The sequence below is a fragment of the Alosa pseudoharengus genome, unplaced genomic scaffold (genome assembly GCF_046254945.1).
Source record: "Alosa pseudoharengus isolate Yale_2024_CS ecotype anadromous, Long Island Sound unplaced genomic scaffold, YU_APseudo_1.1 YU_APseudo_1.1_scf_18, whole genome shotgun sequence".
NCBI classification, from domain to species: Eukaryota; Metazoa; Chordata; class Actinopteri; order Clupeiformes; family Clupeidae; genus Alosa; species Alosa pseudoharengus.
In genome coordinates, this window is record NW_027468650.1 from 23,537,400 (window position 1) to 23,563,215 (window position 25,816).

Sequence of the window (25,816 nt, forward strand, 5' to 3'; positions counted from 1 at the left end):
GCTAATTCGCTCAGACTAATAATACAGAGTACTAGTACGGTGATGCTAGGATAGACATGGTGGTTGCATAGTTTAATAAAAGTTGATAGTTTAAAAGTAGACCGTTTAAAAGTTGAATGTAGATAGTTTAAAAGTTGTTGATAGACAGCTAGTTTAATAGATAGATAGTGTAAAAGTAGACCGTTTAAAAGTTGAATGTAGATAGTTTAAAAGTTGTTGATAGACAGCTAGCTTAATAGATAGTTTAATGACACACTGGCAGCTAAAATCTCTCCCACAGTGTACCTGTACCATTTCAGTGATGTTCACTGATTACAATGTCCACCTTATATACGTTGTGGGACTGTTGCAGGTCAATCCAACAGGTTTCTTATGAAGAATGTGGGACAGACCCTCAAGCCCTCACAGAAGCCTTGATCCTATGCATCATGGAGAGGATTGTCCTTTCCAACGTAGTTAAAAGCATGTTTTTTTTCCTTTCTTTGAAGCATTTTATCTTTTCTGGAGCTCTATAATAAGAATAAGAAGAAGCCTAGGAAGAACAGTACAGTGCATTTTCATGCACTGTAATTACTGTGCACGTATATGTACACAGTATTATTGGGGGCTCGCATTAAATCACTAGCCTCAATGTAGTAGACCCCTACCTGAGGTGTGCCCGCTGTGATTGGTTTACCCCTTGGTGTTACACGTTGTGATTGGAAAACTCCCTCAGAATGTTAGGTTGAGAGAGGACAGCTCTTTGTCAAGCTAAAGTTTTGACAGGCTTGGTCCAAAAATGGAGAGGCTACAGGTAAGCTGAGGACAACATTAAAGTGTTGTTAAGCCTTACGGAATATCTATAAGAGTTCCTAATGTATTGTTTTGCCAGCACAGCGAGCCAACAATGCAAACCTTGCTAGCTGGATTGCTGCGTGCAAACCAAACAGAGGAAGCTAACTACTACGCTAACATTAGATAGCAGAGTGCTTTGCTAATTGTGAGTCGAAGGTACAACAGGGGACTGTACTATGTGTACATAACTCTTAACGTTTTTACTAAATGCATTCAGTGTGACATTTGTCTAGTAATATAGTAACCTATAATCTACCTCGTTAGCTAGAATTAACCGAACGTTAATGACCGTGTATAGCAAACCAACTGAGCCACAAACCTTTCCTAGTGATGGGTATGTAACCAGACATTGTTTACAAATGTAAGCTGTTAACCACAAAATACTCCTGTTTATTAAATTACTTGATTAGAACATGTATTACCTATTGGAGCTCACATTTCACTGTTAAATGTGTGACGTTAAGACTGTCTTTTAGCTGCTATCTAACGTTAACGTTTTCCAGATTGGTGGTTAGCTAACGTAGCTAAGTTGGATAATTGCGATAGCTAACTTCAGGTGATCATCATACACATTTGCTTTCTGATCACCTTCATCATCAGTAATGTTTACTCTGCCTGGTCGTAACACTCAGAAAGGTAATATAACAAGTTGACCTAAATATGGCACACATGCATTTTTTGCTGCCTTTGGAAAATAGATAGTGTTATATTGATACGGCTAGCTAATAGTGGTGGTAACGTATAATAAAAGTAAACACGTCTAGCGGATGTGTGGTAGGATTTGATAGCTAACGTTAGACCGTATAGTTTATGTAATTAAATTGCACATCAGGAATTAACCAGACTGTTTTTGAACATGACTTGGAATAACTAATTGTGCTGTCAACTTGGTAAGCTCACTAACTATTACCAAGTGGATGACGAAGTGTGTCTTGCCTTGTTGACAAATGTAATTGTCCAGGTAATTATCCTAACCTAACGTTGTCTCATTGAAGAACTCCTCTGCTGAAGTTGGTGTATTGCAAGAGTTTCGGAAGTGTCTGAAAGTGTGTTAACCTGGCACGTTTGTTGGGAAGAACCCCCTGGCTGGTGTCAGCCGTAACGGGGAGGTAGGCTACGTTGTCCTAAAGATAATTGCCTTTCATCCAAACATTTTGTAAAATTGACATCTCTGTTCTAGTTGTTATCATTCATGTGTCTTTATGTTTTTTCAAAATCGTTTGGCACTTGTGGTTTTACAGGCCTGAAAGAGTGTCAGGATGCCAGAGATAACACAAAGTCAGACCCCGGTCCACAAATCTCCAAGGTATGTAGTGGTTAATCCAGTTATATCATAAGTTGTAAGCGTTTCAGTTCCTTTTAAGAGGTAACTTACTGAATGGCCAGTTGTCCTGTTATTGTGAAATGATGACTGAAATTAGGAATGCAAAATATTATTTTTTTTGGAAACCAGACAAAAGGCAAAATATGGGAACTCAGTCTTCAGCTCTAGATACAAGATAATATTGATGAAAGTTGACATTGATACTAGAGGTTGTCATTGCTAATACCTAGTTTTGTTGTCTAAGTAGGAGGAAGAAAAACAAAAACAAGGAGAGTCATAATGCAGGTGAGCGATTTATCTCTGGTGTTTTTATGTACAGCCCTCTCACATCTATTGGCATCTTTGGAAAGATGAGTAAAAAGAGGTTTAAAGAAATCATGTTTTGGCACAATTGAATCATGTTTAATTGTGAAACAAAGATAAAATGACAAGATTTATTTGTTATACCTCTTTCAACTAATCTTTAACAGGGATGGCAATAAATTTGGAGGGTACTGTATATGTTCATGTTGTGATGTAGTCAAGCACGAGAGCTATATCTAAGTATGCAATCTGTTCACAGTTGAAAGACACCGTAAAGAGAAAATCAATGCCGGCATCAACCGCATTGGAGACCTATTGCCTTGCTCCCCAGCTCTTAAACAGGTGGAATGTCTAATACAGATTACTTGCTCGGATATCACACTTCATTCAATCCCATATCAAATTTTTAGCTTGTGTTGACTGCGGCAGAATATCTAATTGTCTTTTTCTATTTCTTTCCCTGAAGAGCAAAAACATGATCCTAAGCGAAGCTCACCGTTATATAACAGAACTGAAGCAACAGAGTGATGAAATGCTTCTCACTGGTGGTGACAAGGGGCAAGGTAAAATGTGTTTTGGCCTGCCTTTGCACAGTCCTTTTTTCCTTTGATCACTTGCTGTATGTTTCTTACAAAGGGTGTCTTGCAATATAAAAAAATATTTCTCTCTAATTCCATATTCACTTGTGCTTGTGCAGCGGAAGAAATAAAGCGACTGCGACGGCAAGTTGAGGATCTGCGCAAGGAAAGTGCTCATTACCTTGAGCTGCTCAAAGCCAATGGCATTAACTTCCTTGATGACCCAACAATTCACTGGAAGGGCAAGCAGCGTAGTGCGAAAGTGGCTAAAGTAACACCAACTCATCTGCTGTCCAAGGGAATCATTGTCTATTCCAGTGGAAATACCACCTCCCCCTCTGGTAAACAGCCTGGTCAACAAAATCTTATCCCACAGCAAGACAAACAGCCTGAGACTGCTGTGATTGTGGAACGTGCCTGTGATGTTAGACCAGTTGTCCACAATGGAGCACCAGTCCATGATGTCATACCATCCTCCACTCCACAGCATATACCTGTAGCGACCCTTATTCCTGCTGTGACCAGGATTGGACTCGCAGTAGTTGAACAGCCTGCAGCAGTGGCCCCAGTTGCTCCGAAATTGCCTCCCCCTGTGAACTACATCACTTTTCAGAGCCTGTGCCCACAACCTGCAGTCACTGCCCACTTGCCTCAGCAACCCCTGCCAGTCTCTCCTGCCTCTACCCTTACGTCTGGAACCATCTCCACTGTCTTCCCAAGGCAAGGTGTAACCCATCTCTCTCGAGGTGCAGACAGCAGACTGCTGGCCCCGGATGTTGCGGTAATGGTCACCTCTTCCAATCAAACTTTACCGTCTAGTTCCAATCTCCTCAGCGCTGCAGGGAATACTCAGACAACATGGACAACATTGCATCTAGCAGGGAACACGGTGCAACCAGTCTGTCAGTCATTGCCTACTTCAGTCAGCAATGGCGGCAACAGTGCTGGCCCGCAGCAGTTTTCTGTGTGCTCTGTTGGTGTGAAACCATCAACCCAGCCCACAACAATTCAGATCCAACAACAAGCTGTTGCCATGCCACACGTTGCTTTCTCTACATCTCTCCCACTCCAGCCTTCACAGCAGCAACAGCCACAGCTTCAGCCCCAATCAGCCATTTTGCCCCAATCAACATTGTTAACTCACCCAGTCAGTGTTTCCCAGGGTCAGCCTGTCATCTTACCCCAATCAACATTGGGGCCTCATTCACAAGTAACTGTACTGTCTCAGCCAACCATGCAACCTGTAGCTCAGCCGCAGCCAGCTCTAATATCCGTAGGCCAGCCCAAGCCAGTTCTGCTACCCCAGACTAAACCGCAGCCAGCCTTACTTCCCCAGCCTCAGTTGGCAGTGATGCCTCAATCTGCTGTAATATCTCAGCAACAGTCTGTCGCACCACCACAACCCCAGCCAGCTCTATTACCCCAGCCTCAGCCCTCGGTTGTTGCTCAGCCACAGTCAGCAATATTGCCCCAAGCGCAGCCAGGCCTTAATCAGCGGCAAGCTGCTGTGGTGCCTATGCTTCAGACCATGCAAGTTTTGCAGGTTAATCCTGCTGGAACAACGGTTGCTGCAGTCCCTGTGCAACAAAACAATAATCCAAATGTTGTTATCTTGCAGCAGGCTGGTTCCTGTACAGCCCAACAAGTGATGAGGGAGGATCTGAGCAGCCAGACTACCCAGACACCTTGCCAACATATTGTTATTATTCAGGCACCTAATCAGACGCCTCAGACACCACAAACCCCCCAGACAGTAGTTCCTGCTGCAATGCCTGTATTACCTGGCAATATTACAACTTCCAACGCACTTTCTGTTAACAATAACCAGGCGGTTTCAGGCAAACAGTTGGTACACATTCTTCCACAGCTTTCATCACAGGCCCCTCAGACCATCTCTATGAATGGACAAGTATTTGTTTTGCAACCAGTGCAATCGCCTGACAAAGGGAGTGGTCTGGCTGCACCAGTTCCCCAACAGATTAGTCAAACATCTTCTGGTGAAGAACAGAGCGGTAGTCTCACTGTCCACAGCTTGGGCTCACTTACAAGCCTTAACCAGACCGACTCACAGGTTACTAGTCAAAGTATTGTCCAAGTGCACACCATTGCTCCACCATCACATGCAGTTGTGCAGCATAACTTGCCTACCACTAATTTAGCTGTCAATAGCTCTGGGACAATGGCTCCCACTTCCACAGAAACACCTGCACAACCCAAGCAAGTGAGTAGTGAAGTCAAAGGGCCTGTGAAAAAAATAGGACCTTGCAGGAAACCAGGTAGGAAACCTAAATCTGCTAGAAGTAAAGACCTCAAACTGGGACGGTGTCTTCTCCCAATTGCAGCCAAGCCCACAACACAGCAGACTAAGCCATTTGATTCAGTCCAGCTTCTAAAGCAGTCCACTGCTGCTGTAATTGCTCCAAAAACAACTTCAAGCTCTAAGAGGACAGTCACTGTCAGTTGTACGAACACTGTGCAGACCACAAGAGCAGTCACCAAAAACAGTCCTACTGTGATGAAGTCACCTGTCACTAGAGTAAATCTCACAGCAAGTGGAGTTTTAAGTACAAGTGCCAGTTCTTCTCAGAACACCCCATCAATCAGTGTTGCTGTTTCAGAAGCTGTGGTAACGGTAACCAGTATCCAGTCTACACTGGATAAGTCAACAGTTGCTTCTCCAGTTACTAACTGTAATGGTGTTAGCACCACATTGAGTGTCCCATCAGCAACACCAGTCAGCTCTGCTCCAAGTAGAACGATGGCCACATCCATTAGTTTTACACAGGAAACAATACCTGTGTCTAAACAAACGGCCAAACTGAGCAGATCTGCTGCTGCAACAAATTCATGTTCTTTGAATACATCAATAGACAATGGTTTGCTGATGACAAAAGACACAACTGCAGTCTCTTGCGTTGACTCCATTGTGAAGCCTCTATGTTCAGCAGTCAGTGTTCAGCCTGTGAGCAGAGAATCCCCTCAGACTAAAACAGTTTGTGTTGGCCTTTCTGTGCCCAGTATACCTTCAGCAACAAGCTATAGCTCAATGGAGACTACAGCATTAGTTACCTGTGTTGGTTCCACTCATAGTAAATCAACAGTTGTACCTTCCAGTGGTGTAATGGTTACTCCCATTCCTACAATTCAAACCTCTGCTCCAAGCAGACCAGCGATTTCTGTACAGTCAAATCAGCCGCCTTTACAGTGTCATAAAACTGCAAATTTACTGGATTCCTCACAGATTTGCCGTTCTTCTACTTTGCCTTCAATTCAAACATCTTGTGCTGAGCCTTCACTGCAGTCAACCCCATCAGCCACAGCCAGCCAGATGCAACCCCCTGAGCCTAGGAAACGAGATAACACAAGTGGATCTCGGAGCCAACCTCAGGAAGTAAGTTTGGCTCCTCTACCCTCTACACAGATGAGTTCTGCTGAATTGAAACTTGACTCAAGAAAGGAGAAAGCGCTTGTATCTATTGAGAAAGGTCATTTGCTGACTGATAGATGCCCAAGGAAAGACTCTTCCCACCCTCAAGAGGTGTATGCATTAGAGCAGGATTCTTTGGAACAACCCCTTATTTCAAATAGCCAGACAGATTTGCCACTCTCAGCTGGTGGTAGAGGGTTTTCAGTTGCCTCCATGCTTCCTACTGGCCACAGTACAAGTGCTTCGTCTAACAGCTTTGGAACATTCAGTTTCACACCTGAGCAGGCAGAGATACTAGCGTTGGTTACCGCTTGGGATCTACCCAAATCCCAGCAAGCCCCCAACAGCAAAGAAAGGAACCCAGAGCAGCAGTTCAAGCCAAGCAAACACCTGGATCTGCCCTTGATAAAAACCTCTTCCCAAAGCTCTGTCAGATGTCCACCAGTGGAAGGAACAACAAGCCGGCCAAATAGACCACCTCACAGTGTGGCTTATTCACAGTCTCAGTCCGCTTCAGTTGGTAGTCTTAATGTCAACAATTTAATACGTCCCAGTTCCAGTCAGCCTTATCCTGGGTCTCCCAGTCTTGCCCAGCAAGCCTCGATTCCCTCACCAGGAGGCCCTGCTAACTTGGTGTCCCAACCATCCACCCCCGTTCTTCCAAACTGTTCAGTATCTGGACAGCTGAATGAGTACACACCCCTCAAGAGCATGCGTCCACATGGTGGTGGTGTAGCAGAACGACACCTGAAGGAGCTACCGAAGCGTCCAGCCCAGGACGATGTGATGTTACCAAGTAACAAACGTCCCAAAGGCTGCCCGCCTGGTAATGTCGGACGCATGGATGTCAAGACTGCAGATCACTCCCAAATGATTATTGGTCAAATGACCCCAATCTCTTCAGCCGTCATGACTCGAATCAACCCAGAGAGCTCACTTTTTTCCAGCAATGGCTTCATGAGCACAGTATTGAGACCAACCGATGGCCATTGCACCTCTCAGGTACTATCTCAAGAACCCAATCAGCCTGGTGTAGTGCATCTTCAGCCCAGTCACTCCCAGAATAGTGCCCAATCACAGCAACACATAGGAGGAAACCCTTACCTGAAGCATCAGCAGCAAGAGCAGCAGAGACATCACCTGTATCAGCTACAACATCATCTCACACAATCTGACAACACACAGGGTCAGCTGCACAATATCCATCAAAGAACGATGCAGCAGGATCAGCATGTCCACAAAAAGAGGGGAATGGTCCGTGGGGGTCAGACAGGACCCCCTGTTGGTATGCAGCAGAAACAGCATCATTTGGAGAAGAGCGGGTTACAGCAGCATCCGCCATCTCAGCAACATCAACAGCATCAACAGCAGCAGCACCAACAACAGCAGCAGCAGCAACAGCAAGCACATCAGCAACAGCAGCAACAAGCACATCAGCAGCATCAACAACAGCAGTTGCAGCAGCATCAACAGCAACATCATCACCAACAACAACAGCAGCAATCCCAGCAACTCCAGCAGGCCCAACACCAACAGCCACATCAACAGCAGCAGCAGCAAATTCAGCAGCAGAGTTCTCACTCACGCCACCAACACCTTCAACAGCAGATTCAGCAGCAGCACTTTGGGGGACGACTGCAGGAGAAGACATGCGAGGCCCAGCCAACAGGCCCGAGGACTCATCAGAACAGTCATATGGGGCAGCAGGAGTGTCAGAGCGGGCAGGACCACAACACTGTTCAAAGACTCATGGGTTCTCGGAGTCTGGAACAGCAGTTGACCTCACAGGCTAATAGCTCTGCATCTCGTTCATCTGACCTCACCTGTGCTCCTTCACGACACGAGCGCCAGCGTCTTTCTAGCTACTCAGCAGAGGCTCTCATTGGGAAGTCGTCCTCGAGTGGCGAACAGCGCATGGGGCTTCACCTGCAGGCTCCACGTGGTAACAATCAAGATCAGCCAGACTTGCGCTATTTGGAACGGGGAAAAGGGAATATCAACCACAACCCAGCAAATAGGCTGCCACCTGACCACCCTGGGCCAGCTGATGTCCAGCGTATTAATGAATGCCCTCCTTTTAAGACCCTGAGCAGTAGCCACCAACTTGGCAATTTTGAGGTGCAGGTGTCCCGTGCAGGAGATACCAATAAAACTGTACCTCCAGCACAACGGGGCCCTCAAGTGCAAGGCACCTTTCGAATGGGCCCAAGTTCAGGAGGGGATGGCCGGTCGCGTGTGCCTTATTCAAGCACTCATGCAGGGCCACAGGGCATGCAGATTGGGGTAGGGCAAGAGGCTTGCCAGAGCTTCATGCAAAGTCTCCTGGCTCCACATCTACCTGAACAAACTGGACATCAAAGATCACAGTGCTGCCCTCCTGTTAGCATAGAATATAGCTGTGTGCCTGGAACATCTGCTGGGGATTTGCAGGCCAAAGCTTCTAGTCCTAGTCTATCCTCTTCTCAAAAGGCTCCTGCAATGCGCCTTGGGGAAAGCAATAAGGGACACATACCCCAGGTTAGTGGGAATTTGCATGGCCAAGGAGTTAGGACAGGACTCCCCCATCTGCCAACACCTCAGAGTAATACTGAACCAGGAAGAAACTCCGCTCCTTCTAGACCCCTGACGGCAGTCAGTCAACGCACCCGCCATATTGGACAAGAGGCCCAAAGCTCTAAGATTCGACCAGGGGAACGGCAAAGGTCAGGAAACGTAAGAACTTCAGACCCGTTTGAGTCTGAGGGCTCCCTAACACTTCCTTCCACTGGAGGTGTGATCCTTGGGCGTCCACAGACAGGAGCTGAGACGCGAAGGGGCAGTATAGTGCGCTTCATGCCCGACAGCTCACAGGTTAGCAGTGAAAACAATCTGGTGTCTGACCAGCACCTCTCTCAGAACTTTCCTAGTTTCCCTTTCATCGCAGATGGCAGCATGAACCCACCGCCACCCATAAATGCAAACTCTACTTTCATCCCCCCTGTTAGCCAGTCTGGTACATCCCGCACCCCAGCCCTTCTACCTGTGGAGCCTCAGAATACCTTGCCCTCATTTTACCCCTCCTATTCCCCTGCAGCTCATCCCAGCCTTCCAAGTGAACTCCCAATACAGTATTTCTCCAACCAAATGTTTACAAGCCCAAGTACAGACAAGAGTAGCACCGCTCCACTCAATAACCGTTTTAGTTCCATACTCTCCCCACCACGACCGGTTGGCTTTGCTCAAGCCAGCTTTCCACTGCTCCCAGAAATGCCTCCCATGCCCATCGGGAACTCTTCAAGTATCACCCCTCACCTTCCGAACTTCAATTTGACCTCACTATTCCCAGAAATTGCCACAGCAATGCCACCAGATGGTTCGTCAATGCCTATGTCCCCGTTGCTTTCTTTGGCCAATACGTCATCTACAGACTCTAGCAAACAGACCAACCGCCCTGCCCACAACATCAGTCATATTTTGGGGCATGATGGGAGCTCTGCTGTCTAAACAACACTTGAGACTGTTGGTGATGAATCGAAACCTAGAATATTTCAAGGGTATTTCAGGTGTTATCATACTGTCCCTCACAGGGATTCTTTTTAGAGATATAGTTTTTCAGAAATCACCTGTAGCTAGATGGTTTGATACTGTAACAGGAGTTCTACTTTTGTGATGACCAGAGTAATGACCATGGTATTTAATATCATGGTAGTCAGGGTTATACAAGGGCATGAAATGTTGGTTGATTTAAATCTCTTTCTGTTCATGTTGAAAGGTTTTTGTGTACAAATATTATTTTCTTTATTATTGTTTCTAAAAGAGTTTAAGGTTTTTCTTGCAAATTAGAATATCCACAAGGAATGAGTTTGATTATTTATTTAAGTTCCTAGAACAAATTGTAGATATTTGTAAATATACAAAGTTGATTATTAAAGGTTTTCTAAGTAAAGCTTTTGTGCTGATTTCTTTCTTTTCAAAATAGTGATAGTCGATAGTCTTGTATCTTGGAACATAGTTTCATGCTTTATACAGTTCGTATAAAGCTTAGCTTATACATGTCTTTTTTCTACCAGGGGTGACTGCTTATTCCAGGTATACAAATGGAGTGACATCTTAAACTAAGCTGATTCAATATGCAGTAGTACAGTCACTTGTATGGAGCTAAATATATTACATATAATATATATCACATCATTATTATTACTTATATTACTATTTCTGTCAAGTACAAGAATAAAACAAAGAGAAGTACACAGGATGAAAATGACTTTCCATTTATAAATGATTTATGGTCAGACTCGGTTCATACCACTAGATGGCAGTCACACCTGAAATTTTACTTTGAGATATTTTGTTTGCCAACCTCTTATGAATTCGTATAACCCTATGTCCTTTGGTATTTGACCCTCTTAATGTTGATAGATTATTTTGCATATAAGAATGGACAGTAAAAATTGTTTGCATAGCCTTTAGCTGTCTCAATACAAACTTAGAACCTCTAACAACAGATTCAAGTAAGGAATATTACTGTGCCTGAAATTATCAGAAATTATACGTTGTTAAATCCAATTCCTGCACTGTGTGTGAGAACTTAAGCTTTGTAATAATTGTGAGAACCTCTTAATTGTGAATCTTGAAATTAATTTTGTCTAAATTTAATTTGGATTTTATGTTATTAATAATGTGAATAAACCTCACAATGGATTGAATGCTATATGCGGTTGGAATAGAATGCAAAATAATGTTGTAATAACAACACTTTCATAAACCATTATGGTTTGTGTTATGTCAAATCTAGTTCAGCCTGCTGTTTTATATAAGTAAATAATTTAGCTGCACCCCCTTGAAGAATGTTTTGCATTAGGATCATCCCACCGTGACTATTTCATAAGCACAGTGGGATATTTTCCAGCATCTTTCATCCATTACTGGTCTTATGACTGACATATTTCTGAAGCACTGTCTGTTGCACAGCTGTTATTATTTGACCTTAATGCTTTCTTTCTTTTTTCGTGCTTTCATTCGTGGCACGTTAATATAATGAATGACACACACACTCACAAACACAAAGCAATGAGTTTTTTCTTCAGCTTTATTTACATGCAATAGTGCTCAATAGTGCCTGTGTTTCACTATAAAAAACTGTTTCACTAAAAAATAATGGGTTATAGTTTTCAGGCTCTCCTTCATATAAAGCCTAGTTGCCCTTCCAATAAGAGTGTGGACCCTAGAACGGATCAGCCCCGGATTAGGACAGCTTTCATTCCACAGTCAGAAGCCATCTGGGCACTGCCTTGAGAGAAGACTAATACTGATGCGCAAGTTGTGTTGTCTGAAACAAATCAGTCTCTAGTGAAACAATGCGGTGGTGTCCAGCAGAACTGTGAACTTGACCTCCATCCCTATCAGTAAGATGAGCTTATTCAAAGGTAGGTAAGTTTTGTTTCCAGACAGATTCCCATTCAGTGATATTTCAGGCAGCTAAAGAAAAATAAATAAATAGCTACAATATATTCTCTTTTTTCATACTCTACTCTACTAAAGGCAGGATGCTTGTACATTGCATACATTTGTTAATAGATTGTTAATGGTGAAAATACATAATATGTTGCATTAATTTCTATGCACAACTCCAGAACACAGTAGCATTAAGCATGATGCCAGCCATAATGCATTTGCACAGAGGGAACCTTCATAACTGCAGTTCCTCTGTAACTCTGTGGTTGAGTCTTTTTTAACAGGATCGTATCGAAGGAGTTTTGTGATGCTCAGCTGGAAATGATTTCAACAGCTAGAGCAGGAGAACACACCACACTGCCAAGATTATCGACAAGCAGCCCTCTTATAACTGAAGCTATTTCAGTAGGACTTCCAGTGCACTTGAGTTAACAGATAAAATGCCCTGACCGCTGAAATGAGTACATTTACATTCACTGGACAATTGACCTTTGTGAGATACCACTTCAAATACAGGCTGGCATTTAAGATAAGGGATATTGAGACGTGCTCTTGTGAACCACAGTACAAATGTTTTTTTTTTCTTCAGAATGACCCCTTTCTTAGCTGCTTATCAAATGTACATTCCACAATTTACAAAGGTGACCATTCCAACTCTTCATCCAGCATAATAGATCTAAGTGTATATAGACTGGGTACAGCTTGATAATGCATGCCTGCCAATCAACTAAAAACAGAGAGCCTGTGTTCTGTGTTTGTTTATGTTGTGTAAGAAATAAAACAATATCTCCAAAACACCAACAGCACAAGCCACCATTTTGTAAAACAGAGACGGCACTGTAGAAATAAACCAAAGTATAAGTGAAAAATGTGGAATGTTGTTTAAGATCCGCAATAAAACCAGCCCATAGCTTTTGTAAAACTGCTTCAAAAATGAGAACACCAGCTATACAATTGCTTCTAAAATGAGAACACAAGCTGGCCACTCCATGTAGCATAGATAGCATAGCATGTACCAGGAAGGAATACAGTTATGATAAGATGCTACAATGCTTGCACATTTCATCTTGTTTTTAAGGCAGATAGGATTATTTATCAGGCATGATTACAGTCAGTCCCTTTGTCCTGGTGGCTTTGTTGACCAAGAGTGATAACACACATATATGATATAAACACAATTCACCTATACATCATAAAATCACAGTCCTATTTACAAAAATATAAATATATAAATACATCTCTTATATAAAAATAAATACTCTTTTCTCTTGATGTTTTGTGGTAACAGTGTTTTAGCCATCCGCTGTGTTCCATGTCCCTTTTTCGTCTGGCTGTTGTAGACTGTGTCTGGTGTTAATCATATCCGTTAATAATTCATTTTCAAGCGGCATTATAGTGTTTGTCTCCTCCACTGGAATTGATAGAGTACAGCTTGGCAGGTCTGCATGGGCATAAGAAAAATAATGTTTAAGTAAGAGTTTGATAATGATTATATTTTGGATTTTATACTATACAATTATGTGCATGTAGTTTATATTAATATGATCTTTTGTTTTACACAATACAAAATTACTACAGTCTGAATCTGAATTGTTAAACTGAACTGAAAACTCAAATGCAATGTTAAAATGGGTCACTCCCACGACCTCAAAAGTAAGCGTCTTTCAGCACCATCTCAGATGAAATTCTACCATCCTCTACAACCACACAGATACTGTACGTGTACAGTCCCAGCCCTAATGCTGGTTCTTGGTCATTCCCAGTCATACCTGCCAGGATCTCGTCCTCCAGGGTGGTGGCCTCACTGGGACTCTGCTGCAGCTCCAGTGACTGCTGAGAGCTCAGGGTCTGAGGGGGCTGGAGGAGCTCCAGAGTGGAGTCGTCAGGCATACAGCATTCATCCTCCTCATGGTGAACAGGGCCACTGGGGAATAACACACACACACACACACACACACACACACGTTACATTGCTTTATTTGATTACTGTAAATACTGACTAAAATACCTGCACTGTTTCCAAATAATGTCAAGAGCTCACAGCGTGCAGAGGAATGAGTAAATATCAAAGGGACAGAAGACAGACACACACACACACACACACATTATTTTATCTTTACAATACAGATTAAATACCAACACGGCATCAAAACATTGTCAAGAGCCATAACAGAAGACAATCCATAAACTGTGCAAAGAAATGAGTCAATATCAAGAGTTGATAGTTGACATTGATATCTCACTCTCCAAATTTGCAATCTACCAATAACAACTGAGTTCACTTATGTGTCTCCCAATTTTAGATCATGACAAAATACACGTATGGGTGTCACATTTCCATCAGAAATGACATAGGAGTAAAAGTGCTCCTATTATCAGCATACTTGCAAACTGCCAACGGCTGGTGTCTAAGAGCTGACATATACTGTAAGCCAAAGATCCCTGACCCAGGACAGCATGACAGCAGGGTGAACCAGAGAGTGGGTGTACATACCCGTTGGCATAGTGATAAACAGGTGCATGTCCATTGGGTAGTGACTGTGGAAGCAGTGTGTCACATTCCATCTCGCAATCACCCTCCTCCTGTAACATAAACATGAGGAATCAGCATCTCAATGTCCAAGGTAACCACAGACTTCATAAACAAGCTTTCCTGAAGTTCATATGGCGTTATCTAACGTTTTTCGACTTCTACATGGAACACGATAAGTGAGTGAGCGATTAAGAAGATGTTTTTGTAGATCAGCAGAAAAATGTCTTTTAAATGTTGGTTGGCCTTCACAAGTTGGTTCTATTAAGCGAAGGGTGTTCTCAGTGTCACCAGTCCAGCATTGTTTGTTTTGTGTTTCAGACACAATTGGTAAGGTTAAAAGTACTTGGTCAATGCTTTTACTCAAACCAGACACCCTCGACTGGATCTAACCGCTCCCTCTGCTCAAACTCACCTGGTGCATTCCTGGCAAGGTGTGGGTGGGCACTTTGCCATTGGGGATGTATTCTCCGTTGGGGTAGATGGTATGAGTGGGTGCCAAGTGGGGGTCCAGAGGGCAGTGCCCCATCAGTGCCATGCCCTGTAGAGGTACCATGGTGTACTGGCATGAGGAGACTGGAGGCGCCACTGCTGGAAAGCACAGGTCTGTGGCTTGCTCTACAACAGAAAGCAAATTGAATCGTCAGAACTCATTTAGGTTTTAAACACAATCCTTTTTAGTTCTGCCTATTAAAAAGCAAAAGAAAAGGGCACAATAGTTGCAGTATCAATGCTCGTGCCCAGTGGCTACTACTCCAACTGCAAAAATCGGCCACTGAAAAATTGCTATTCTCAAAGCAACAGGAATCACAGCTTCAGTTTTCTGTCTAACACATGTTTATCTGTCATCAGTCTTCTAAGTGCTGGCTCCTGTGGATGGAGATTAAGACGAATGTAGGTGTCCGGTTAGAGAAACTTACTCTGTTTGGTTAGCGCCCTCCAGAGGCAGAAGGGGATAAAGGCCACAATGATGATGACCAGGGCTCCCAGCACCAGGCCCACGATCAGGTAGGGCAGGTCACCGGGGCGTGGCACCGGACCACCGGAATGTCCCGGTCTCTGGGAGGCCGTCTCGGGAGGAGGACTGCGCTGGTGAGGACGAGCTGAGGAGGAAGAGGAGAGAGGAAGGTGGGGTCACGTTTTTGAGGTTTTCTTAAGCTTGATGACCGTCAGCTGCAAGTGTGTGTGTGCTTGTTTGCTCAGTGCTACTACAGTCTTGTTTATAACCATACTTTGACAGTTGTGTGGATAAGTGTGCGTGTATGTGTGTGTGTACTTTGTCTCTCCATGCGTGACTGTGGTGTTAACTTGACATCTAAATTATGATGATTACATATTTTCCAAAAAGCCTACAATTCCAAGCATGAATAACTGTGGTTTAAACACATAATAACATTCTCCTTCTCAGCCCAGGTAATAAGGCATAGTTTGCGATGTTTAAATGTCACAGGCTCAAATGCCACAATACCCATGTTATCTCACAAAATGCCTGTGTTGTATGTATGTTTGACCTTCCTTTTGTGTTTTCAGTACAGTGCAGTGCAGAATGTGACTGTGTGAAGTCTGAACTCTGGAGACGAGCCCGTCAGTACCTTTCGTCTCCAGGATGACCACGTTCCCAAACTCGCTCTCTCCACCTTCGTTGTAGCACTGCATCTTGATGTCGTAGGCAGTCTCTGGCTGTAGGTCAGTGATGGAATGCCAGTAGCGGTCACCTGAACACACAAATTAACAACACACAACATTAAACATTACATTTGTAAATCAACAATAATTCTCTTAGTCACACGACAAAGTATGGTAGGTAAAAAAAGATAGGTCAAAGTTATGCGTCCCAGCAGCACCAGCACAGTACTTTACTTAACAGTTACTTTCACTGAACTGGAAATGTCATGAAAGGGCATCTTCTAATCAGCATGAACTACAAAGCATGTTCTTTATAGCAAAACACAGAATAACTACCAGCTTCACCTTTGTGATATCACCCATACAGTGAACCTCTATGGACTACATATAGTTTAGAAACTCACCCTCCACCACATCTCTCTTGTAGTCACTGTCATTGTCGCTGTCAGTGGGCCGGTAGTAGATGTAGAAGCCATAGATGGGGGTGTTGTTCACTGGTGCGTACTGCAGTAAGGCAAGACAGAAAACCAGTCACTTCTGGCATTCTTACACAATGTGATCGCCATTACTTTACAACTATTATCTATTTGGAATGTATTATAATTGCACATAACTTCCCCAAACCCTGACTCACTCTCTTACACGATCACACACACACAAAAAGAGAGAGAGAGAGAGAGAGAGAATGTGTATTGCCCTCACCGTCCACTTGAGGATAATAGTGGTCTCATTGATGGCCTCGTTGTAAGTGATGTAGGGCCCATCCACTGGCCGTGGGTTGGAGGACTTGCCACTGCCCACTACAGTGTAAGGCTTGGAGGGAGAACTAGGGGGACTCGCCCCTAGAACATTTACTGCTAGAACTCGGAACTTGTAGGAGGTTCCTGCAGAAGAGAACATGGGTTATAGAAGACATAAGTCTTACGGGAGTCTTACAGACGAGCACCTTCAGCACAGCATGTATGGTTGGGTGATATGAGCTGATATGGCCTACAGACAAAGCTGTGCTTACACCTACGGCCTGTATAAGCAATGGTACATTTTATTATTACTTTGACTGTTGTGGTAAGCTTGTGGTATAGATCAAGACAGGATAGACTTTGCCCTGAGGTAATCTGCACTTTCATTTGTGGCGATTACAGAGCTGTTATGGTTTTTCTTTAACAGCACACCGATGTAAAAACAGACAGATGGGAATGTCTTTCTCTCTTTATTACCATAATTAATATTGTTGCTATTATCAATCAACATAGTGTAGTTAATGAGGACTTCTAGCCAACTGTTACTGAGGACAGCATTCATCATTCCCCAGTTTAGGGACTTCCACAGAGACATGTTCAATATGTATGGCTCCCATTCCCATAACTTAACATGGTAATTGCAATGGGCTCTTTGCACAAAAGGCTCTCAATGCGGCCCCTTTGTTTCCGGTGAAGCGTTAACTGTGTTGTAACGGCATCTTCTGTTATATTCTGCTCCTAACATCTCCACTCCGACACTGAATATCTTGTTTGCCCAATAATACAAATTTTAACTAGCATAAATCTTTCTTTATCGTAACATGCTGATTTACTAGGTGCAACATCCAATGGGGTCCGTGTAGACACTAATTACATTAACAATAGCGGCAGGTTCTAACACACCTGGCTCCACTGGAAACAAACGAGCAGTACGTGCAAAGAGCCTATTGGATGGTCCTGATAGGGCCTATATTGATGATACACTCATGTTGTTTGGGATGCGTGGGCGCTCACCTTTCTCCAGGTTGGTGACCTCCACGGAGAGGCGTGAGGGCGGGATGTTCTCCACCGCCACGTCCCACTCATTGTCTCCGGCCTTGCGCAGCCTCTTGTACTCTACCCGGAATGACTGGATGGGAAAGCCCCTGTTGCCGCGGGGGATCCACGTCACATACGCCGATGTCTCGGTGGCCGTGGAGACGGTAGGTCGGTCTGGGGCTTCCGGGGCTTTTGGGGTTGGAGAGAGACAAGGTGTGAAACACGATCAGGTACACTGACAATTCTACGGAGATTATAACATCTACTGGGGCATCACTAGCACAAGCACAAACAAGCATGCACACCAACGCACTTACAGCAGGATCAGCCTTTGTGTTAAGAGCAACAAGGAGATTGAAAGAGAGAAAACAGATTTGTTAGAATTAGTAACTACTATGGTTCAAGTGAGAAAACGTTAGTTTTAGTTGTTCAATTAGTTGTTAAATTATTTGGTCAGGTTAGTTGCAGAGTCGTTGATTTGATAAGGATTGTTACAGTGCGTGACACTGTACCAGGAAAATCATGTACTTACGGGAGAGACGTGTAGAAGGCACATGGGGTGTCCGATCAGTCTTGTCTGGTTTACGTACTAGAGGCAGAAAAGAACAGTTAATAGAATGTCAAAGTACACACACTTGTGTGTACAGCAGGCTAACTAAGATGTTTGGATAATAATCGTAACCTCAACAATATAAAGACCACCTCTGGATGCTTGCATAAAATTATTCCGCGGATGTTGCAACAACATGCCAACCCACACAGGTATGCAGTGGCTATTCAAAACGAAAAAAAAAAAAAAAAAAAAATATCTGTTACACTGACACTGCCTACTTTGGACTGTGTTTGGACTTTGAATAAACAGACAACGGTCCGAATCGAAACAAGCGACACTTTCAACTGTGAGGTCCTGAATTTAAGAACGATTTCAGAATGCCACACATTAAAAGCATTCTACTTAGGCCACTCTAACTAGACACAGAGTGATGTGACTTATACCACAGACTGTTTTTGGTAAAGTCACACCATTCCAAATTTCATATGACCATGTCTCATTTCACAAAATAGTGTTTTGATCTGGATTTTTTTTTTTAAATCGCTTAAATTCTGCTTACTGGACAGTTATTATTATATAATATAATAATATTCAATATTCATTACTGGATGCTTAGCTGGAATGATGTCTTCCCCAATCATCCTATTTTTAAAGCAGGCCTACCTGCAAGCATGCAATTGGGCTACAGGTTACGGATACAGATACGTGTACATGTTTTGAATGGGCACTGCACTAGTACACTCTACACACACATGGAGAAAGGCATACATACACAGAAACCCACACAAACACATCTAAAGTGTCTGACTGTCACCTTTTCCCGTTCTGAAGGTCATCATGGCTGGCTGTCCGACACCGGCACAGTTCTTGGCGGCCATTTCCACCTCGTAGAGGCTGGCCGGCTGCAGCCTGGGCAGGGTTAGCTTGTACATGGAGCCAGAGATACTGCGGGTGGTCCACTCTCCGAGGGAGTCACCCGCCTGCCAGACACACACACACACACACACACACACACACACACACACACACACACACACACACACACACACACACACACACACACACACACACACACACACACACACACAGGGAAATCAGCTTTATTTATGCTGCTGCTTATTGAGAACACTGCAGTTGGACTCAATTCTCTCCCATCAGCCTAACAACAGTCAAGGTTTGGAGCAAGTTGTGTGGCTTTCAAAGACTTTCTGACTGATTTTTGTTTACACGACACAGACATGATTTGCAAGATTGCCTGAAACTATTCCTGCCTACCGTGTGAGTGAGAAAATATTGTCAACGTTGCATACAAAATATGTCGTTAAGTACAGTGTGTCTGTACAGTGTTTTTGGATTTGTGTCTGTTTGCGTCTATGTGATGTAATGTGTGCACGTCATTATGTACTCCAGTTATAAATGTGATGGGATCTGGAAAAAACCAGCACATGGTGAAATAAAAAGAAATTCTCCGTTTCAACCTTTTCTGGTGTGTGTGTGTGTGTGTGTGTGTGTGTGTGTGTGTGCGCGTACCTTTCTGTATTTGACGATGTACTCGATCACGGGCGAGCCGCCGTCGTGGCGCGGCTTCCAGGTGAGCTCGTAGAAGTCGGCCTTGACCGTGCGCGGCTGGCTGAGGATGATGGGAGCCTCGGCGGGCGTCGCGAGACCCCGGAGCTCCGAGCAGTCCACCACCGGCAGGCTGGGGGGGGGCCTCACTGGGGGGAGCTGCTCGCGCAGGACCTTATCAGGACTCAGGGGCGGCAGCTGGGGCAGTTTGGAGCCTCGAGAGGGAGAACCTGGGAGGGGCAGGGGTATTAGAGAGAGGTTAGAGGGAGGGAAAGGGGGGGGGGGTGGTATATGGCAAATGAATGTGCTGTTTTATTGTTCTTTACACTTTGGCAAGACTTTGGCAAAGAAAGAGAAGAGGATAGAAACGAGGGAGAAGTCGGTGACAGAGAAGTTGTGAAAGAGAGAGAAAGAGAGAGAGAGAGAGAGAGAGAAAAGCAAGAGAAAGGCAGGAGATAGGGAGAGAGAGAGAGAGAGAGAGAGAGAAGCAAGAGAAAGGCAAGAGAAAGGCAGGAGATAGGGGAGAGAGAGAGAGAGAGAGAGAGAGAGAGAGAGAGAGAGAGAGAGAGAGGAGATAGGGAGAGTGGGTCCCTTAAAAGCTGGAGAAGGGACTGGAGAGAGGAGAATGCCTTGCTGTAGTTTGCGTTCGGACATGTTTGAATATGCATTCTCATCAAATTCCTGCAACCATCTCCATGCATTTTTTAGAATGGAAAACAAAGTCATGCTCAGCAATCAATAACTCCCCAAGTAATAAAAACATCCCGACTTCAACATGCAGCTTCACGGATGATCGCTCTACATCAACTCCAACAGCCCTGCTCTCATCATCGCAGTGTTATTCTACTGGAAGCCCCACCCGATCATTAGAGCCAACAGGCTCAACCTGAACCAGTCCCAACACCCCCACCCCCAAAGAATAAAATTCCCCCAGAGCAGTGAAAACACTTGGAACCTATCCTGCTCACCCTCCAAACCACACACACATTTTATTTGAATTGACACTACTGACTGTCTTCCAGTACTGATTAAAATACTAACACAGAGGCTACTATGCTACACAGGACACTGCCCACATTGTGCACACATTACATACACACGTGCATACACACACACGCGCGCACGCACACACACACACACACACACACACACACACACACACACACACACACACACACACACACACACACACACACACACACACACACACACACACACACACACACACACACACACACACACAGCTGTGTAACTAGGGCAACGCACCGGTTGGCATGGTGAGGAGTCGCGCAGCGGCCTGCGAGCTGCCCACGCCGTTCTCGGCGAGGCACTGGTAGACGCCGTCGTCCTGGGGCCCCACGGTGGTCACGCGGAGGGTGCGCTGGGACAGGCGGTGCCGCGGCGACGGCGCCAGCGGCCGGGCGTTGTGCAGCCACACCACGCTGGGCGTGGGCTTGCCCCTCACCTGGCACACGAAGCGCACCGTGTCGCCCCACACCGCCTCCGGCTGCTGCAGCTCCACACGCACCTGAGGGGGCTCTGATGGAGAGGGAGGGAGGGAGAGAGAGAGAAAAGAGGGAAGGGAAGGAGGGAGGGATGGAGAGAGGAAGAGAGAAAGAAAGAAAGAGGGAGAAAAATACAAGAATGTTAGACTTTCAAGGCATGAACCACATTTCCCTTCAACGGGCTGTGTGTGTGTGTTAGCGTGTGTGTTTCTAATAAAGAATAGAAGCCTGTTAAGTTAACATCCATTTGTTGCATTCAGTGTAGGTGTGTGTGTGTGTGTGTGTGTGTGTGTGTGTGTGTGTGTGTGTGTGTGTGTGTGTGTGTGTGTATATATATATATATATATATGGGGGGGGGCATGGAGGACTGAGTACTTGGTAATATGTATGGATGTGCTAATAGATGTACAACTGTCACTCAGCGTGTGTAATCAATGTTTACTGACTACCATTCTGAAATAGACTGAGAGTGAGTGAGGGTCTTTATGCTCATGCATGTGTGTAAGGGAGGTGCTTTTACTCCAAAACTAATGTCTTTTCTGTGTGTTAGCACATGTATGTGTGTCAGTGTGTGCGCATGTGTGTGAGAGAGAGACAGACAGAAAGCTGCAGAGCATTGCCACAGTACTTGATGGTTGGCTGCCCGTGAATGAGACGGAGGGAGGCGAGCTCGTTAAGAGCAGCGGAGAACGTCTGGGCCTAATTAGGCCACGCTGCCGGGAGACGCGCCCACAAAAACAACTCCAGTGCAATCAGAGCCCCGCCATTTCATGTTACTCACACACACACACACACACACACACACTCTGTTTGACTGACTCACTGACACACTCACCCTTTCTCCCTCACTCTCTAATGCACACAATGTCTCTTTCACAGACATGCTCTATTGTATTAACTCACTCACCTTCTGTCTCTTACACACAAACACCCACACACACATATACTCACTTGCTAATGTCTCTCACAAACCAAACACACACACACACACACTCATTTTCTCTCTTTCGCTGTAAGCTAATCCATATCGTGGCCTTTCCTGTCTACTGATGTCACTGGCCGAGCTGTATATAGTCGGAAAGAGGGGTGACGCCAGACATACTGACTGCGTAGCTTTACCCTGTCTTTAAAAGGCTCGCTGCTTTGCCAAACTCAGTTGGTGGAAGACGAAGCCTCTCTTGCGTAACCTTGTGGTCGGTTTGGTCCGCTGTCAGCTGTAAGCCTTACGACTTCATGAACAGACACGGCATGCTTTTATGTCTGCCTGAGAGATTCATTGAATCGAGCTACTGGGTCTCCGAGACTGGCATTTCAGGATGAGAGCTCTATGGATTTCAGCCTTCCAGGCTTCCATACTCACTAAATATCTGCAAAATGTACTGGGTTGTAGCAGCACTGATTTTAGCGCTGTCTCACCATTTAAAGACTTATCTCCCTCACAACAAAAAAAGGCCCTTCCAGGCTTCTGTACTCACCGAAGACCTGCACCTCGTACTGGACAGTGGCGCCGCTGGGCAAGCCAATGCCGTTATTGGCGTGGCATACATAGGTGCCCGAGTCGCTCTCGGTCGTCGTGTCAATTAGCAGGTTGCTGAGAAGGAAGCGCGTGTTGTTATGGTGACGCAGGTCCTGTCCGTCCTTGGCCCAGGTGACCTGCGGCGTGGGGATGCCACTGGCCACGCACTCCAGCACCAGCCGCTGGCCTTTGGTCACCATGATGGAGCGAGAGGAGTCAGGTGGGTAGATGATGCGCGCCGCCTCAGAGGTGGAGCCTGGAAGAAGAAGCATGGGAAATGTAGTTTTTTCAGTCAATGGCCGAGAGCATTAAACAGCATATAAAATAGCTTTCTTCACAATTAATAAAAGTTGTGCTTTATTCAAGGACTTCTTGCCATTCATTCTTCACTAGTACATCGACATTTTGGATAGGAAAGAACATGCTGCAGACTCAATAAACGGGGTATGATTCACTTACGTCGAATGCGCAGCCGATCAGCAGAGGTGGAGGTCTTCACCTCTTGGGTTACTGGGTTGTAGGCTGCACACTTGTACGGCCCCTCATCATCCTGTGTAGCATTGGCTATCTGGAGATTCCCTGATGGCATAATCAGGTAGTTCCCTACAGAGGCAGAGAGAAAGAGATAGAAAGCAACAGTGAGACCAAATACATAGCTGGCATCTGGATTTTGTTTGCAATCACCACCACGCATAATGTGCGATTTTGATTCTGGAACTACTTCAGATGTAAGCTCTTCACACTTCTAGGCTTATCAAGGGCCTTAATAATGACATGATGTAATTTAATATGCTGTATTGCATCCAAAGGGTGGAAAATTCCAGAATCACAACGTTAGTCCTGCCATAATTTGCTCCAGTGATGCAATAAACGAGTCGATTTCACTCTTCACTTCGACATCTGTGTTCGGCTAATGAGCAGATTCAGATGGTGGACTCTATAAACCCAACAAGACTTTCCATCTCCAGTTTAAACAAGAAAAAAAAACATATAAATGCACTATTGCTCTTAAAAGCATGGCAGAAGGAGCAAACAACACTTTTCTCAACAGCTCTTAGGGCAGAATTAAGAGCCACCACCAGGGGGCACTCTCCAGTCTGAGCAAGACCAGACACAGATCTATCGAGTGACTTGCTTACTGCAAGAGAAGCAACAGCTGCCAGGCTACTGCATACCAGAACAGTTCGCACAAGAGGAGGATTTAAAGAGAGAGAGAGAGAGAGAGAGAGAGAGAGAGACAGAGAGAGAGAGACAGAGAGAGACAGAGAGAGAGAGAAAAAAAAGATGACAGAAATAAATTAGGGAAGAAAATAAACAAAAGTATTCCCATGTTTCAACATTCCCCAGATAACTGGCTTATCTGCACAGTTATGATGGCACAGATAAAACATGATTAGGAATTCCAGGACCCTGGCAGCAAGATGACAGGGAGGCAAGGAGAGCGATGAAAAGAGTGGGCAATAGAGAGGAAAGAAAGAGGGAAAGAGGAAGAGAGAGAGAGACACACACAGAGATAGGACTCCACTTACAGAGAGGGAAATGAGGGAAAGAATTGTTAAAGCAGAAGAACAAAATAGCAGGAAGAGTAGCAAGCAAAGAGAGGAGGAGAGAGAGAGTGAGAGAGAGAGAGAGAGAGAGAGAGAGAGAGCAGGAGGTGGGGAGATTGTAACAGACACAAACATAAACCAGAAGGAGAGATCAAATGAGACATTGTGGAAAGAAGAGTAGAAACAAAACAAAACCAAGAGAAAGTGAAACTGACAAAGAGACAGAGAGAAAGAGAAAGAGAGATAGAGATGAAGAGGAGAGAGACTGATAGGGAACAGAGGCCACAGAGAGAGAGAGAGAGAGAGAGAGAGAGAGAGAGGGACAGAAATAATAAGGGATAGAGAGGAATATGTAGAGACATAGATAAGGAGACAGACTGTAGGTTTGTGGGTTCTTACCTTTGGAGGTCTCCAGCCATTCCTGCTTGACACTGTAGCGCACCTGGGCTTTGGGCTGACTCTCAGGCAGGTGGCACTCAATGACCGCTGTGTTCCCCTCGTCCACCTCAATCTCCTGCTGCTGCTGGTCATCAGGCTCAAAGTCACGTAGCTCTGCGCACACGCACACACACACAGACACACACACACACAGACACACACACACAGACCCACACACACAGACACACACACACACGACAAATAAAGAACCAAAGAGAGTGAGAGAGTGTAAGAGCAACGTCAAGACAACCAGCAACAAACCCCAGATCTCTCTAATATGCTACAACATTCCTTCACGTGTACACTGACACACACACACACACACACACACACACACACACACACACACGCGCACACACACACACACACACACACACACACACACACACACACACACACAAAGCTTAAACACAGGCAGCAACCCACTGCCAACAGATCAAAATGATTTGGATCTAAACAGCAGCAGTGGCGGCGGTGGCAGCAGGAATGGATTGTGGTATTTATGTTTGCTTGCTAGGAAACAGACTCTACAGTGGGAGATGGACTGGGAAGAGGCCCAATAGCCCAGAGACAGAGAGTCTGCAGAGCCTGACCTCTGCCCTGCACACACCCATTACCACCCCCACCACCCCCCACCCCGCCCTGGAATGAGGCCAGAGGCCGAGGGTCAAAGGGCACCTTCCTCTTGGGTTTCAGGGAAAGAAAATCAGTTTGGATTGCAATGATATAACACAGCCACAGTTAAGTGGTGCAACAAGACAACAGAGAAGAAAGTGGAAGGAGGAGTGGATGGATGGAGAGAGAGAAAGAGAGAGAAAGAACGAGAGAGACAGTTTAGATAGAGAGTAACCATATCAT

General features: G+C 44.9%; 2 protein-coding genes across 3 annotated transcripts in view; one reads left to right on the forward strand and one right to left on the reverse strand.

Moving 5' to 3' along the window:
* The first annotated feature begins 710 nt into the window (after nt 1–710).
* On the forward strand, nt 711–10,555 carry usf3 (upstream transcription factor family member 3). Of its 2 annotated transcripts, none has more exons than XM_076290642.1 (7): nt 711–793; nt 1,830–1,943; nt 2,076–2,140; nt 2,403–2,443; nt 2,721–2,803; nt 2,928–3,024; nt 3,159–10,555. In XM_076290642.1, the coding sequence occupies exons 3-7, from the start codon at nt 2,094–2,096 to the stop codon at nt 9,947–9,949; spliced, it is 7,059 nt and encodes a 2,352-aa protein (XP_076146757.1). In that variant the 5' UTR covers nt 711–793; nt 1,830–1,943; nt 2,076–2,093; the 3' UTR covers nt 9,950–10,555. The 2 variants fall into 2 exon arrangements, with proteins under 2 accessions (XP_076146757.1, XP_076146758.1); XM_076290643.1 differs by having other exon boundaries at nt 2,406–2,443.
* A 961-nt stretch (nt 10,556–11,516) lies between these two features.
* boc (BOC cell adhesion associated, oncogene regulated) overlaps nt 11,517–25,816 on the reverse strand; it is a 33,098-nt gene continuing 18,798 nt past the window's right edge. The window contains exons 4-19 of the mRNA XM_076290644.1: nt 24,920–25,072; nt 23,433–23,576; nt 22,933–23,229; nt 21,219–21,491; nt 19,917–20,182; nt 19,201–19,366; nt 18,366–18,422; nt 17,810–18,022; nt 16,758–16,939; nt 16,460–16,559; nt 16,022–16,144; nt 15,350–15,532; nt 14,845–15,047; nt 14,394–14,482; nt 13,669–13,823; nt 11,517–13,340 (exon numbers count right to left, since the gene is read on the reverse strand). Coding sequence (XP_076146759.1) covers nt 13,192–13,340; nt 13,669–13,823; nt 14,394–14,482; nt 14,845–15,047; nt 15,350–15,532; nt 16,022–16,144; nt 16,460–16,559; nt 16,758–16,939; nt 17,810–18,022; nt 18,366–18,422; nt 19,201–19,366; nt 19,917–20,182; nt 21,219–21,491; nt 22,933–23,229; nt 23,433–23,576; nt 24,920–25,072 — 2,753 coding nt within the window. The 3' untranslated portion in view covers nt 11,517–13,191. The remainder of the gene's footprint in view (nt 13,341–13,668; nt 13,824–14,393; nt 14,483–14,844; nt 15,048–15,349; nt 15,533–16,021; nt 16,145–16,459; nt 16,560–16,757; nt 16,940–17,809; nt 18,023–18,365; nt 18,423–19,200; nt 19,367–19,916; nt 20,183–21,218; nt 21,492–22,932; nt 23,230–23,432; nt 23,577–24,919; nt 25,073–25,816) is intronic.

Excerpts from the sequence above, each read along its gene's own strand:
- usf3 (XM_076290642.1), top strand. The coding sequence starts at position 2,094 with ATGCCAGAGATAACACAAAGTCAGACCCCGGTCCACAAATCTCCAAG. Across the intron at positions 2,141-2,402 it reads CCGGTCCACAAATCTCCAAG|TAGGAGGAAGAAAAACAAAA; the intron begins GTATGTAGTGGT and ends TTGTTGTCTAAG. Across the intron at positions 2,804-2,927 it reads GCTCCCCAGCTCTTAAACAG|AGCAAAAACATGATCCTAAG; the intron begins GTGGAATGTCTA and ends CTTTCCCTGAAG.